Below are 16,282 nucleotides of genomic sequence, written 5' to 3'. Positions count from 1 at the left end.
CAAGCGCTTCCACATTAAAGCGATGTGGGCAAAGAATGCAAAATGTAAAACCATTATTGAAAACTCATAGGAGATGGATCATGATCTCAATATTCTGAAGGGTGTTATGTCTAATCTTTATGGTTGTGCTGTGGAATTAATGAAATGGAGCTCAAAAGTGTTTGGCCAAATCCCAAAGAAAATACGGGAAAAAAGAAATGCTCTAAACTCCTTAACCTTACAAGACAAGGATGGATCTCTAAGCACTAAGATTAATTACCTAAGATAGGAAATTAATGACCTTCTTGATGAGGAAGAGCTCTATTGGGGTCAAAGAGCCAAAGCCCACTGGCTTAAAGAAGGTAACAAAAATACCAGCTTCTTCCATGCCCAAGCCTCAGAGCAATGCAAGCAAAGCACAATATTGGGGATCTGGGATAGCCAAGGCCATTGGTGTGAGGGAAAGGATAGTATTGCTCAAGCTGCCATTAACTATTTTGAAAATATTTATGCATCGGCTTCCCTTTCGGGAATTGATGAGGCAATTGACACCATTCCCACACGGGTGACTAAAGAAATGAATGAAAGCCTAAACAAAAATTTCACTAGGAGGAGGTTGTTGTTGCTCTCAAACAGATTCACCCCACTAAAGCACCCAGCCCTGATGGTATTTTTGCTATTTTCTATCAAAAATATTGGAGCATTATGGGTTGTAGCATCACTAATATGGAATTAAATGTTCTGAATAATAATTTGTCTATGGCATGCCTTGATAAAACCAACATTGCCCTCATTCCTAAGGTAAATAATCCCAAAAAAATGACTGACTTCCGACCCATAAGCCTATGTAATGTAGTCTACAAGCTCATATCTAAAATTATTGCTAATAGATTCAAAGCCATTCTCCCTCATATCATTTCAGATAATCAAAGTGCTTTTATCACTGACAAGCTAATTACTGATAATATTCTTGTGGCTTTCAAGTTGATGCACTTTCTAAATCACAAAAATGCAGGGGGTGATGGATATATGGCTTCCAAGCTTGATATGAGCAAGGCTTTTGACAGAGTTGAGTGGTGATTCATAAAATGAGTCATGGAGAAATTGGGGTTTAGTTCCAAATGGATTGATCTAGTAATGAGGTGCTTTTCTTCGGTCTCATACTCAGTTCTCATAAATGAGACTGCATGTGGAAACATTATTCCTACTTGAGGGCTTCGGCAAGGGGACCCCCTCTTCCCAACCCTCTTCCTCATTTGTACTGAAGGGCTTTCAGCTCTCATTAATAGAGCCGCCCAAAACCAGCTTTTGATAGGCATATCTATTTGTAAGGGCTGCCCAAGAGTCACCCACCTTCTCTTTGCAAATGACAGTATCCTTTTCTGCAAAGCTAGTGCAAGGGAAAGCCGAGAGTTGAGGCATATCCTTCAAAGATATGAGGAAGCCTTGGGTCAGAAAACTAACATGGACAAATCCTCAATCTTCTTTAGCCCCAATACAACACAAGAAACAAAGGATGAGATTTTGGCTACTCTTGGTCCAATGCAAGACACTAGACATACAAGGTACTTGGGCCTCCCATCCTTCATTGGGAGTTCAAAGAAGCAGGTGTTTGCTATTCTACAGGAAAGAATTGGGTAGAAGCTTGCTGTTTGGAAGGGTAAACTCTTATCTATGGGTGGGAAAGAAATCCTCATCAAGGCGGTAGCTTAGGCAATTCCTACATACACCATTGGTTGCTTTCTACTTCCTCAAAGTCTATGCGAGGCTATTGAAAGTATGATGAGGAACTTCTATAGGGCCAAAGGCAGCAAGAAGCTAAAGTGTGTTGGGTTAGTTGGAAAACAATGTGTAAACAGAAAGCTTGTGGTGGCATGGGCTTCAGGAATTTGCAAGCCTTCAATAAAGCAATGCTAGCAAAGCAACTTTGGCGAATTCTCCAAAATCCAAACTCTCTAGTGGCAAGGGTCCTCAAAGCTAGATACCTCCCTACTGGGGATATTCTAAATGCGAAGCTTGGTAATTCCCCATCATACTCTTGGAGAAGCATCCACAGTAGTCTGGAGGTTATAAAATTGGGCACCTGGTGGAGGGTGGGCAATGGGAAACTAATCCACATATGGGATGACAAATGGCTGCCGACCTTATCTACCTACAAGGTCATCTCTCCTCCAAATGATATCCCCCAATTCCCAATGGTCTCTTCTCTCATTGATCCAATGACAAACTGGAGGAAAGTGAACACAATAAAGGCTACCTTCCTCCCTTTTGAAGCAGATACAATCCTAAAGATACCCTTAAGCCATGACCTCCCGGAAGACAAAATAATCTGGATTAGGAATAGTCGTGGGGTCTTCACCGTTAAAAGTGCCTATCATCTAGCTTATAGTTTGTTGGAAACAAAGGTGGGAGAAGAATGCTCAAGTGGTGACCCTTGTAAACCGGTTTGGAGAAAACTATGGCACCTTACTCTTCCAGCAAAAGTCAAAATTTTTGCTTGGAGAGCATGTGTCAATGGTTTACCCACCACGGAGGCCATGAACTACAAAGGGATTTCCCAATCTAAGACTTGCCCGGTGTGTAAAAATGAAGCAGAAAGTTTAGACCATGCCCTCCTTCACTGTGCTTTCTCATCTTCGGTCTGGTGTCTATGGCCTGAGAACCCTCTGAGCATCCACGGTATTAAAAAATCTTTCCTTGACTCCACAATCTTTATCCTCTCCCATGCAACACACCAAGACTTGGAGCTTTTCTTTACTATTGCTTGGGCCATCTGGTATAACAGAAACAGGATTGTTCATGAGGGCTGTGGGCTCCTTCCTAATCAGGTGTGGCAATGGGCCACAAGTAGTGCTAATGATTTTGTTTGCTCTGCCACGTGGGACCTTAGCCAGCCTAGAGCTCTCCCAACCAGCTGGGTTCCTCCTCCTGGAGTTCATAAAATAAATGTTGATGGGGCTTCATCTGAGTTAGAAAGCTCATCAAGTATTGGTGTTGTTATTAGAGATTGTTTGGGTCAAGTGGTGGCTGCTCTTTGTAAACCTCTTCGAGTTTGTTTCCCTGCTGAACTTACAGAAATCATGGCTTTGGAGCAAGGTGTTCTTCTGGCTCAGGAACTTCAGCTTTCTCGGGTCATCATTGAATCAGACTCCTTGAATGCCATCCAAGCAATTCTTGAAAAGGACACAGGTAACAGCTTCGGGCATTTTATCGAGGGAATTCTCCAGTCTAGTGACTCCTTTGAGACATGTCTCTTCAAACACTTAAGCAGAAATTTTAACACTGTGGCCCACGAGTTAGCCCAACATGCCAGAGAAACCAGATCTCAGCATCTTTGGAAGGGAGTTACGCCCCCATTTGTAGCTTCTTTTATTCACTCTGATATGTTGTAATTGCTGTTTCTGCCCTGCTTTGCAGGCTGTTCTGTATGTCCTTTCTGTTTTGGTTTAATGCCAAATCATTCCCATTTCAAAAAAAAAAAAAAAAAACTAATGATTGGATTAAGTGGTGTCCTCTCTCCCGGGTGAGGTGAAGATACCACAGCAGGCATTATATATATATATATATATATATGAGAGAGAGAGAGAGTCTATTGGAAGCTTCTTTTTTGAGAATGAGTCTACTGGAAGCTAGAATAATAAAAATAAATAGAACTATAGAAGTACAGAAATGTATGATTTTCTTTGCTGTTACATTAACTTGAAAATTCAACAACAATGTCTTCAAAATGACATACATTAAGAACAAGCTTGTAAGAAAAAGGGAAGAAGCAAGCCAAAAATTAGGAATTGGATCAAAACTGAACTGTAACATCCTTTGACTCCCATATGGAATGGACCAAAACTCAGGTAGACCAACTACAATTGTGATCTTACACCAAAAACAAAAACAGAGAACAGAAAGAACAAAGAAAGAAATTGAGAGCTGGTCACTTTATTGACTAGCCTAGTTTTCATCTGATAAAGGTTATCCCTGAGACCAAATAATATCTTACAAAGAAAACACAGGGATCACATTGTGTACTATTCTAGTGCTTGTAGTTAGGGTTGTCACGGAGACCAAGTTTAGAGAGAACCAAGCAGTAGGAATCCCAGTCAGTTCTTCGGAGATATTTCAATATTCTCTTCCTCCTCTGCACCATTGCTTGAAGACCCTTTATAGAATGCTTATCCTACAGCATTATAATAAATAAATAAATAATCTAAGTAGGTAAAAAGGGAAGTAACAGCACCTACTGTACTGACTATGCAATCATTTTTTTTTTTTTGCCTAAGAGACTATGCAACCAATTAAAAGGTAGACTTGTTAGTACTCTTGCTATTAATTTTTGGCACCCCAAGCAGCTATAATATATTGACTTTTATTCTGAAGGCGACAGCAACTTGTAACTAATTAAAAATGTCAAACAGATTTATAAGATGCACAGCTTTAACAAGACACAATTTAGCAATAGCCAGCTTGTTGCCAGTCCAAGACTGGTACTGGTACACATAACTTCTTGTTCCATAATATCATATTCTTCATACAGCATTGCAAATGCTAGCTTGTTGGCTTGCCACATAAATTGCTGGCTTGATGCAACATTGCAATTAGTGGAGTCAGCTCACCAAATAAGTATAGCAAAAAGTGACATTTTAGTTATCCAAAGTTTCATTTGAATTTATAGTAACTTTCACTGGTGTCCAATGTGCTGTGAATGAAGAAAATTTGAACACTATTGCTCATGCTTTAAAGCACACTGCAAACCAAAAAAATTAATTATAGGAAAAAAACCAATTATTTAAATATCAAACCTTTAATACCCTAGAATAAATCTTAGGTTATAGCTCCTTCAGTGTTGTACCTTAACTTCCTTAATTAAATTCAACCATGCAGTTGTATTGACCATTATACATCCATTTGATGTTGATCAAATCAACAAAACTAATTGTCTTAACATTCAATTTGCCTCACCATTCTCCACACAAATAAAAAAGTAATGTGATATAGACATGAAGCTGACACATGAGACCACTGAGGTTTTAGCTTTTCTGTTCTTTTATTGGTAAGTTACTCATGCACCCAGTGGGAGTCAACCATTATAATAAAAGAAGTACCAGTTGAGTGGTAGCTCATTGGTCACTAAGAATAAACTTTTCTCAGAGTGGGAGCATCTCCAAGGTGTGACAAATATAAAGTATCACATATTTTTTATATTTATTTTTACTTATAAAAAAACTCTAATATTTATGAATTTTTCACCAAGGCAATACAAAAATTTACAAAGGAATTAAAACATGAGAGCTCACTACTCAATAAATTTTTTGGTGATTTCTTCAATAATACTAACACAAAATAAGCTCACTGACATTTATTAATTTGAGTATTTCACACCACCATTAGACCTCAAATACACACACCAATTTTCATATTAATCACCCATAAACTCATGCTTTAAGTATAATTTTTAAAATCAAAAGAACTTGAGATTTTAGCATTTTATAGATGAGATAGTTATTGATCTCGTATTATCTTGCTAGTTTGCAAGCATAAAGGATATGGGGAGATGATGTAATCCAATAGTGGACTTATCAACACACATCTAACAGAAAGTTATGAGAAGTATAACGTTGACAAAAATTACAATGGGTGTAATTTGAGCCCATCCCATATACATAATGTGTAGACACTTGATGCGGTTTGGATGGATTTGAAAAACTTCTCAACTGCACCAACCACCATCATTGAGGCCGTATGTCACTTGCAGACACCCCCAAGTGTGACTGATGTCATATTTCATATCAACAATGTAAAGCTCTTGAAACTTAAACCTACTTTCCTCACATTCATCTTTCCCCATTCCAAAAATACACCAAAAGTAATAGCTAGAACAATCTATACCATGTTAATCTCCTCAACGGCCCTAATTTATTAGAAACTAGTGCAGGTCGATAACTATCTCTTTGTAAAGAGCAATAATCAATTTCTTGTTCAACCATATGAGGATTGATATTACCCTAAATACCAAGTAAAAGAATCTAATGCAAGATTGGATCCAAAAAAGTGTTAAAAATAATAATTATTATAATAATAATAATAATAATAATAGATAAATAAACTAAGAAGTAATACAATGAAAATACTCTTCTTCTTTTTTTGGATAGATAATACAATGAAAATAATCTAAAATAGACTGAAACAAAGTGATACTTGGTTTAATTGTCACCTTCTTGTGTAAAACTGAAGATAGATGCTTGATCTTAGTTGTGAGTTGCGCCACTGCAAAGAAAACAGATAAAGGAAATCCATAATCATAGCTCAAAAAAATTAAAAACAGAGAGAGACAAAGAGAGAGAAAAAACGCTGATTGCAAGCATATTATGTTTGGAAGAACTTTCAAGGATCACTAACATTCTCACTTCTCCCAAGTAAAAAGAACCAGGAGGGAATTTTCATTTCCATGAAAGTTGTGTTGCTCCCAAAGAAGGGCCAAAAAACATACAATGAACAGATTATTAAGAGAGAGAGAGAGAGAGAATAAACTCATATTTCAGGGGTTCAAATGACTTAAAAAGAACTTTATAACATTATGAAGATGATTCATAAAAATTGAAGAGCAGGAGAAAAAAATGCTGAAATTTTTACATAAAATTCACAGAGTATAAGACAACCTTGTATGCATTTTTCAAAAAAAAAAAAAAAAACAAAATCAAAAACCCCACAATGAAGGGAACTACTAACTACCTACTTTTATATTCCACTTCCACCTAGCCACAACAGAGATTTGATCAATTATAATTTCTTTTTCAGTACCCAACAGAACTCAGAAAACAATACATTTTTTTCCATCCTAGTCTAACCATATGCTCGATTGCTCATATGTACTATAATTTTAACATTTCTTTATATTTCCATGTCAACTGGATAGAAGAAAGGTAAACCCAAGAAGTCATCAAAAGTTGCTTTTGCTGATCTCTATCAAATTGGCCAAAAGCATAAACAGTCACTAGTCTCCTCAAATTTAACATCTAATGGGCCCCCATTCTCATTATTAATGACACCTTATTTTATACTATACAGCATGGCTTACCTTATAGTTGTTCAATCATAGCTTAATATTCACTTGTTTATGGTGTGTGGAAGACAACATTCTGAAACTTTCTTTCACGCTCTATTTCTATGACAGCATTCTCTCAATTCAAAGCACTTCAATGATATATTAAACTTAAGGATAGAAGGAAGTGGGGAGGAAGATATGAGAGAAAGAAAACATGTTACTTTCAAGTTCTTTTAGATGTGCAGCACTTTTTTGATTCCATTCCCCCCTACTCTCTCTTTAACCAATCAAGCATCCCAAGGGAATATAGGTTTCCGTCCCCTTCTATCCCCTCTCCCTTTCCTTTCCCTTCACTCTATCCTTTTGGATCAAACAATAGTCTAGATAACATGACCAACTACCCTTGGTATCCCATGGCTTGAACACCAACTTCTAATAAACCACACCAATCAGATCCAGATAGACGTTTGCAACCTCATGGAAAAATTCAAAGATAATTAAGATAATAGTTACTTGGCTAGGCAACTCAACTGCTACTCATTTCATAACAAAACCTTCTTCTTTTTCATAGGTTTTCTTTTTAATATTATGTTTCACAAAGATTTAATAGAATGGAAGAAATATACGCTCTTGGAAATGTCACATTTAATGGAGATTTAAATGACTAGAAACTAGAGTTGCTCTTGGTAATGTCAGGTTTAATAGGGATTTTACTGACTAGGAACTCGAGTCAATAGACTCCTCTAACATCATGTAGTCTTATATATCTAGGCAAGAGGGCCCTGGTCCAATGAGGTGGAGGTTGAATGGGCATGGAAAGTTTGATGTTCACTCCTATTATGAGACATTGAGAGGCCTAAGAGATGTAAGTTGCCTATGGAAGAGTGTTTGATGCGCATCAAAAAGAGTCACCTTCTTCATTTTAACAGCAGTTTAAGGAAATATATTGAAATGTGATGATCTCGTAAATAGAGGACTCACAATAGTAAATTGGTGTTGCATGTGCAGGTGCGGTGGCAAATCCATGGACCATTTACTGTTGTATTGTTATATTGCATATGTTTTGTGAACTTACATTTTCTCAGTATCAGAGTCTAGTGGATCTTGGAGAGAAATGCTTCTTTCATTTGGAACATAACCCCTCCATGCTGTGGACTTTATGGAGGGTGAGGACTGAGGAAGCATACTATCTTTGATGTTGAAGAAAATTAGGTGGTTCAATTGAAGATGTACTTCACTAGATCATTATATGAGTCGTCTCATTCTTCAGGTCTTAGTGCTACTCATTCTTTTGTAGATCTTTATCTTTCAAAAGATATATTATTATGAGAATGGAAAGGTTGGAATTGTGAGCTTCCTTAAAGAATTACAAGCAGATATTCATATGTTCCAAAAAATTAACTATAGAGCTACACCCCTTTCCCACTGCCCCCACCCCCCAAAAAAAAAAATCACAGTGCTCTTTTGTAGATTTTATTTATTCTCTATAATTTTGTTTGTAATTCATTCATGTTGTAATTTTTTAGGATATCTTATGCATACAACCTGTGTACATATATATGTACACAAAGGGAACTAAAGATAAGGCCAGAAACATGTCAATCAAAAGAATTAGATGAAAGCAGTATATTTTAACATACAATTTTGTGAAATAAACAACACATGCATCCATAGAAAAAGATTATACACATGCACCAAAAAACAGAGATCAGAAACATGCAATCTCTCAAGATGGAAAAGTGTAATGAAACTAAAATGTAAACCCCTTTACCTTGAACACGTGCGGATCCACAATCTGAATCTGACATTTTAAATTCATCTCTAACTTTTGCAAGTTCAATTTTCATTTTTTCTGCAGAAGACATATTATCCGGATGGAAATACTGCATTAAACATATTTCAAAAATATTAGAGCATCAAACCCCTTCAGATTTTTAAAGGAAAGTAACTTCATCTGAAATAATGCAGGTATTAATAAGTTCATACTGGACTCTGTTTAAGAACATGCACTTTCTGAAGGATCAAATAGGATCGAATACCCAAAAAAAAAAAAATCACCCTATAAAGACCTTAAGCATGCATAATTAAAAAACAATACTATAAGGTTGAGTTATTTCATGTAGGATTCACAGTTTACACCAATAAAGGAATCAATACATAATGAATTTGATTCCAGCTCTTTTAGGAAAAGAAATATTCAGAGTGAAGGATAAGATGTACAAGGAAGTCTAGCAAGGACCTATTGTAGATAACAGACGTCACTTTTTTTTTTTAAAGATACAATAGACATCACTCTGACACTAGTTTATTTCAGTTATCAGTAATACCAGAGACTGTAATTTCTTAATTTTAAGAATGCAACAACAGAGTCACAAACATATGAAGAGTTTGCATTTATGCAAGATCATACCATCTGAATTATGAAGCAAAAATTGACTTAATAATGAACCCTTCCAACATATGTAGTGTGCGTTTGGCTCCAGCTTAAAAAGTTAGCTTATTTTACTATTCAGTTTATTTTTACTACTATTCATGAGCCCCTCTACATTTTTTAGTACTATTTATGAATCTCATTGTACTATTTCAACTAACTTTTACCTTTATCTACAGTACTTTCAACGAAAATTTTTCAGTTTCAGCAAAATAAACAGACCCCAAACAAACCCGTAGTCTCTTTATAATAAATATATTCTCACCTATAAAAAATTTATAAAATCAAATTATTTATTAAAAAAAAAAAAGCTTCATTCTTTTCCATCTAAAGAAAAAGTTATCCTCAAAATGTTTTACAAAATACATTACTATACAACCACTGAACACAGTGTCTTCAAGCAAAAACATATAGGTTTTGCAAATTCTCTCTTTATTAACAAGAGCTGAAGACTGTAAACCACAAGTGAAATTACAACTACAAGTACAATTACTTCTTAAGGAATTCCACATTAAAACATCAATAAGAATTTAGAGAACAACTTTAGGGAATGGATTTGGGATATCTCATTTTAGGAGGTCCTATCATCAACATTATCATCTAGTGCTCCAATAATTTATGCATGGGAGAGTTTTCACTTTTTTAAATGAAAAATAATGATTGATCTAGTCACCTTATTCAACCAAAAATAGAGATTCAAGAATATAAAAGCTAAGAGAAGGATATTTGCCTTTTCAACTAGATGCTCCTTTGGAGGTTGCAGCATAAAGTTTGGAGTTCTGCCTAACTGACCCAAGATATCAAGTCTCTGGACTGAAAAAATAGATCAGAATCAATAAATATTATGAATATAGATTTTGTATCATATGCATACAAGTTAAAGCTGGCAAAATTTAATCCGCCAAAACAATTTTAAAAAGCGATATTCCACAACATTAGACACATTCAAACAAGTATTATGTGAAAGTAAAAATATATATTTTTTAAAAAAGGAAAAGAAAAAAGTTATCTGATAAGCATGAGCTTGAGCCCATTTTTAGTTGACTAGCAACATTTTGCTTTGGAAAAAACCAGGTGAGAAACCCAAAGATCTAGCTTGAGCCCATTTTTTATTAGGTACCTTGGCTAAATTATAAGAGTTCAAAAGAACCTTTGCCATACCTAGTATGAAAAGTGTTTAATATATCAGAAATAAGAAAGAAAGAACTAAACCACACAGCAACCAGAGCTCAATTTGTTCAACAACCAGGCAAAGGATTCTAAATTGTTGTCATACTGCCAAAAGTGGAGACTAATCTATAATCTATCACTTAAAATCTTCCAATTTGATAATTTGAGGTGGACTGACTTCTAGATGATAACTTTTTCTTTTTGGATAAGTGGCTTGTAGATTAAATGATTCATGTGCAAAAGAGAGCAATTAGTGCACTAGTTACAAAGAGTGAAATGATTCAAGTTGAGGGAACAAAAAAGGTAGAGGGAGACCAAAAACAATATTAGTAAGAAGTTAAAAAAGGACATGTCAATTTAGAAAGTAATGTAGAGGTTATGACTTTGGATAGAATAGAATGGAGGAAAAGAATTCATGTGGCCAACTCTACCTAATATTGTTGAGGATCCATAGCCAACCAAAAAAAATTTGGGACTAAAGCTTTGTTGTTGTTGTGGCTTCTAGATGATAACTGAACTGAGAACACTCAAATAATATTTTATAGTATACTAAAATGGTATTGAGAACACTGTAAAATTTAACAAGTAGGACAAAGATCAGTGACTAAACGCCTTTTCAGCTGCTAATCTCAGCAATCAAAACAGAGGCTATATCTTTTTATCATCAACAATCCAAGTACAACATCAAAACAAGCACAATTTATATACACTGCACAGACACCACTTGCTTGACAACCTCAAACCCCCATGCCTCACCCCCATTTCCCTATCAAAATCAGCTTTTGGTTCATAGAGTCTTCATCTTTTCAGGGGTTCAGGAAGGGGGTGATATATTAACACAAGATCAAGTAATCCAAAGTATCACTTTCTTATTCTTTCTCTAATTTTCTAAAGAATGAATCAGAGAACTATAATATTTCATCAATAATTTGTCATTATTTTTTATACTCAAATCCAAATGCCAACTATTGCAAACCAAGTATTCGAAATGTCCAGTTAGCAACCAAAACAGAAAGTACATTCTCCTATCATCTACCATCCAAATTAGCAAAACATACTTTAAGAAAACTAGCAATTCACCAAAATTCAATCGAAATCCACTAAACTTACTCGAATTTTTCTTTGCCTTCTCAGTTTCTGTCAACCTTAGCCAAACCAAGCTCTCCCTCAAGTCCTTAAACGAAACCCCGCCAATCCTCGACTCGGTCTCCTTCTCCTCCATCTCCCTCAGCTTCATCAGCCTCTCATTCAACTCGGAGAGCGAAAAGCCCAACGAATCCCCTTCCTTCTTCCCCCCCTGCACAGAAGGCCTGAGCTTCCTCAGCTTCTCCCCCAACTCCCCATAGCTATACATCTTCACAAACTCTGTCTTCATCGCCATTGTCTCCCTCTCCCCTTCTTTCCTCTCCCTCTCCTTCCCAAACACCGAAACTGGCAGCGAATCAGTCCCACCAAACACCGGGGCAGAATCTGGCGCGGGCTTCAATTTCAAACTATTCTTAAATGCCGATAAGGACATGGGATCCCCACTCCTCCTCTCATTCTGGGGTGAATCATTTGTCAATCGGAGCTGCCGCAAGCTCTCACGAATCGCATCGAAAGAGAGCTTGCCGCCTGCACCAGCACCCAGCTTTCCGAGGGCGGAGTCAGTGGTGTTATTGGCAGCATTTTCCTCTGCTGCCTTGGCAGTCACATTTCTTTTGTAAAGCTCTTGAAATGAAATGTGCTGAGAGGAAGAGGAGGGTGCAGAGTTAGAGTTGTTGGGCTGAATGGTGGGAGGTGGAACAGCGGATCGGGAACGAAATTCGGAGAGGTTTTTGCGAATTTCTTCGAGGGAAGCGACTTTTGAAGGCTTAGAGAAAGATGGGTTTGAAGGTTTTGATGATGGGTTTGTGGGGTTCCTTGGTGAAAATGGGGAAGTGGGTCTTTGTTGTTGTTGTTGTTGGTGTTTGAGGCTGGCTTTGACATCAGAGAAATAGGAGGTAAAAGAGGATTGAGATTGGTCAGAAGTGGTGGGGTCTGGAGGAGAAGGAGGAGGAGGAGTGGAGGAGTTGGAGGAGGAGAATAGGTGGATGAGAGAAGGGTTGTTGTGAAGGGTTGTTCTGTGTTTTGGTCTGAGTTGAAGAGCAGCAGCCATGGGAGGAGCTGAGAGTGAAGGGGTTTTAGGGCTTTCAGATTGAGATTGGGAGGTGAAGAAGACGAAGACTGAAGAGTGAGGGTTTAGTGTTGTGGGACCCAGGATTAAAGCGAGATTTTGGTTATATTTCTCTTATATTTTAAGGTTGAAGAAGCAAATGAAGATGGCGATTGATGACAAATGGTACCTTTGGTTTTAGGGCTTTTAGTTTAGTTTAGCAATGCTTGTTTTGTTTGGACTCCATTCCCCAACAATTGGCATCAATTTCTCCTCCTTTTTTCACACAAACGGCAATTTTTTTTTTTTTATTAAAAGGTTAAAAAAAACTATTAATATTTTTTTATAACAATTTAATATATTAAAAATATAATACAAGGGATGAAGGGATTGAGATTTTATGAATTACCTATGGTATAATGAGCTAGGGCATTCAGATTTGCACAACATTATTAAGGTACTTATTGATTCTAGTATTCTACCGAAAATGTTTTTTTTAGAAGAATTCTACCAAAAATGTAAGTATATAGGCACAGAAAATTTTAAAGATATTATTTTCACAATCTCTCTTTTCAATGTTATGGAGGGCTCAAATGAATTGAATTGACACCCAGCTCTCAAAAAAAAAAGAAAAAATTTGAGCATAGGGCGGTGGCCAATGTGACTTCCCTACCTGGGCATAACCATAATAGTACCTTATCCGCTCTCAGACGAGACCCTATACTCCTGTTCTGTGTGAAAAACTCACTAATTTTTCAGTTCGACCATCCAGCTCTCAAAAATTTGGTGTCATAGACTCAACTAAGGTAAATAAAAATAAAAGTAATTATGCAAATAAAACATTATTTATAATATTATTTTATATTGAAGTGGTAAGTTATTATTTAGTCCATCAATAACAACTAGACTCTATAGTAATCATAATATTTGTGAAGAAATTGTAAAAAAAACGAATATAAAACTTTTTATTTTTGATATTCTAATTCATTATTAAAGGAATTTAATTACTACAATGGAAAACTATGGGACAAAAACAAAATTCTGGTGTTGATATACTAATTTTGGCAATTACCCACGTATCATGATTCGCATGTGAAACAAATAGAAGAAATTACAAGTCCTATTGGGTTTTAAATTTTGTTGTATTGTAGAACACAAAAAAGGATTGTTGAGGTCCAAAAAATCACAATGTTGAACCAAGGCCCAAAACAATGCAAAGGATTGAAGTCTAGGAAAGCAAAACATTTGGGCTTCCGATAAAGAAAAAAGGAAAAGAGGTCCAAACCCATTAGGGGTCCATAAGGAGGGACCCAAATCCATGAATGAGCAAGTTTCGAAAATTATGAAACAAAGGAACGAAAAAGCCCAATCCAGTTCTCAAAGGTTAGAAAAATCACTGGGGAGCCCAGGAAAAGAACTGGGATAGGATACCTGGGGATTCCTAAAAGACTGGGATCCTCGGGACATGTAGTAAAACCAGGTTGGGATTAAAACAATTCAAGGGGGCATGCCAAGAAACAAAAGGAACCAGAATAAATATGTCCCTATCAGCCACCCAATGATGCAAAAAACAAATCAGAAGGCTTAGAAACCAACAACTCATGAGTAAGGTTCTGGTATCTCAGGGAACCCAAGAAGAAGAACCATGAAAGAATGTGGCTAGGGATCTTTCAACCTGGTAGAAAGAAATCAACTCACTTGAGAAAAATGATAAAAGGGAAAGTAGTCAAAAGATGGGTCTAAAAAAGTGGAATCTAGAAGCTTTTGAGAATGAAAAAACAAAAGTCAGCTTTCTAGAACCCCCAAGAACGGGAAAGTCAGCTAGAGGCTTTTGAAGAAGGAACCTTAAAAGAAGAAAATAATAAAAAATAAGGAAGAGACCAACCACCAATGTTGTTGACACAACATTGGTTTTGATACCCAGGGGAGCAAATGGGGGGAATCAATGGTATCCCAGAAACCCTAGGATGGCATTATAAAAGGGTAAGCAGCCAACAGTGAAAGACATTCAGCCACAGTCAATTAAAGTAAAAATACTTGAGAAAACTCTGCCAAAATTCAAAATGGGAGAAAAAAGAGGGAAAACAGTGTCCGAGATCCTTAAACAACCACTAGAGAACACACTCGAATCCAAAGGGATTCAAACTTCGCAAGTCTTAGTGGCCTAAAGAGCAATCTAAGTATGTGATTTTTGAACTTATTTGGACCTTGTAACACGTCTTAGTGAGCATAATGTATCACAAAACTTAAGAAAATAATGAGACATTCCATATTATCCTAAGGATCCTTAACGTTTTTTTTATTTTACTTTTCTTGCTCATATATCATTCTTTACTGTTCCTTTCTGTTCAATACGTATATACTTGTTGTATGTTAGCATGCATATGTTGTAGGATCCGCGCTTTGTGCACCACTTGGTTCGAAATCAGCCCAATTTCGCTGCGGTGAACCAAGCCCAGTCCCTTAAAGCATAAAGCATCATGCCCAAGATCCTCGTTCTTTAACTTGGGCCTATGTGTTGTTCTACAAAAAAAAAGAATCCGCATAAGGACCAAGAGAATGATTTCGTGGTACACACCCAAAGTAATAGTAGTTTATGATGAGTATGCTCTGGTATTCCAAAGTAAATCCAAACATTACACAAGTAATTCATGTGAATAGGGATTATTATTCAGCCCAAAAATAAGTGCACATTTGAACCCTTTATTTTTTCTTCGTTTAGTAATTTCAAATTTGTTTCACTGCTTTATCCTTCATGCGTTATTGCCATAAGATTTAAATTACTCACAAATTCTTCTAAAAAATAAATTCACAAACTGCTTTAATCCCTATGACTAATACCATCAGCTTATGTTTAGCTGCCTATAAAATAAAATGACTTAATTTTTTTTTTTTTTAATTTCTAAAGTGATGAAGTGCAGTGTGTAATAATTATTTTATGGGATCTTGGGCAAGCCCAAATAAGTAACCAAGGTCTAAATATTAAGGCATGACAGATGAACATAACCCAAAATTATAAAATAAACAAGGTGAGGTGAGGTCTATTAATTGTAATAAGAGGTGAATTCTAGATGGCCGAAAATCTTCTAAACTCAAGGATGGAATTTGGGAATGCTTCGATCATCCTTCACGCCTTTACTCCTGCTGCAATCAATGCCTTGGATAAAAGAAACAATCCAAATAAATTTCAATGGTCAACTCAGTGGGAGTCTTTGCATTCCCATCTTTGTCCTCTCTCTTTCTCTTGTTCCATACAAGAAATTCGACTCTTTTTTAATGATGTCTTAAAGGGTTCAATGGCTTGCTGACGGCCGATGGGGATCACTGTCCAAACAATGCTCCCTTGAACTTCTTTTGATGGGGATATGTTAAGAGTAACATATGCTACATGGACAACATTTTTATAATAATTTTACAATAAATTTTAGGCAGTAAGTTGCTATTGGTAAGTAATAAAGTGATATAAATGATGTATCCAAATTATAACCAATAATAACATGTCATCTATAATTTGTTATAAAAATATTATGAA

The 16,282-nt window shown here is 36.2% G+C and overlaps 1 protein-coding gene across 1 annotated transcript; it reads right to left on the bottom strand.

Annotated features, from left to right (window-relative positions):
• Positions 1-3,638: 3,638 nt before the first annotated feature.
• On the bottom strand, positions 3,639-12,932 carry LOC115991620. The gene is made up of 5 exons (XM_031115438.1): positions 11,727-12,932; positions 10,177-10,259; positions 8,787-8,898; positions 6,185-6,237; positions 3,639-4,150 (listed from the first exon to the last, which is right to left on the bottom strand). Exons 1-5 carry the CDS (start codon positions 12,751-12,753, stop codon positions 4,007-4,009), a joined length of 1,419 nt encoding a protein of 472 aa, XP_030971298.1. The 5' UTR covers positions 12,754-12,932; the 3' UTR covers positions 3,639-4,006.
• Positions 12,933-16,282: the final 3,350 nt, after the last annotated feature.

Source organism: Quercus lobata, chromosome 5 (assembly GCF_001633185.2).
Source record: "Quercus lobata isolate SW786 chromosome 5, ValleyOak3.0 Primary Assembly, whole genome shotgun sequence".
In the NCBI taxonomy this organism is placed as follows: Eukaryota; Viridiplantae; Streptophyta; class Magnoliopsida; order Fagales; family Fagaceae; genus Quercus; species Quercus lobata.
Note: the sequence above shows the minus strand (reverse complement) of the source record. Positions and strands in the feature narration are given on the sequence as shown.

What these genes read in the sequence shown, in the direction of transcription:
- LOC115991620 (XM_031115438.1), bottom strand. Translation starts at nt 12,753, where the DNA reads ATGGCTGCTGCTCTTCAACTCAGACCAAAACACAGAACAACCCTTCAC. An exon ending in GAAGGCAAAGAAAAATTCGA is followed by an intron (nt 10,260 to 11,726) that starts GTAAGTTTAGTG and finishes CTATTTTTTCAG; the next exon opens with TCCAGAGACTTGATATCTTG. An exon ending in CTTCAGTTTTACACAAGAAG is followed by an intron (nt 4,151 to 6,184) that starts GTGACAATTAAA and finishes ATAATGCTGTAG; the next exon opens with GATAAGCATTCTATAAAGGG.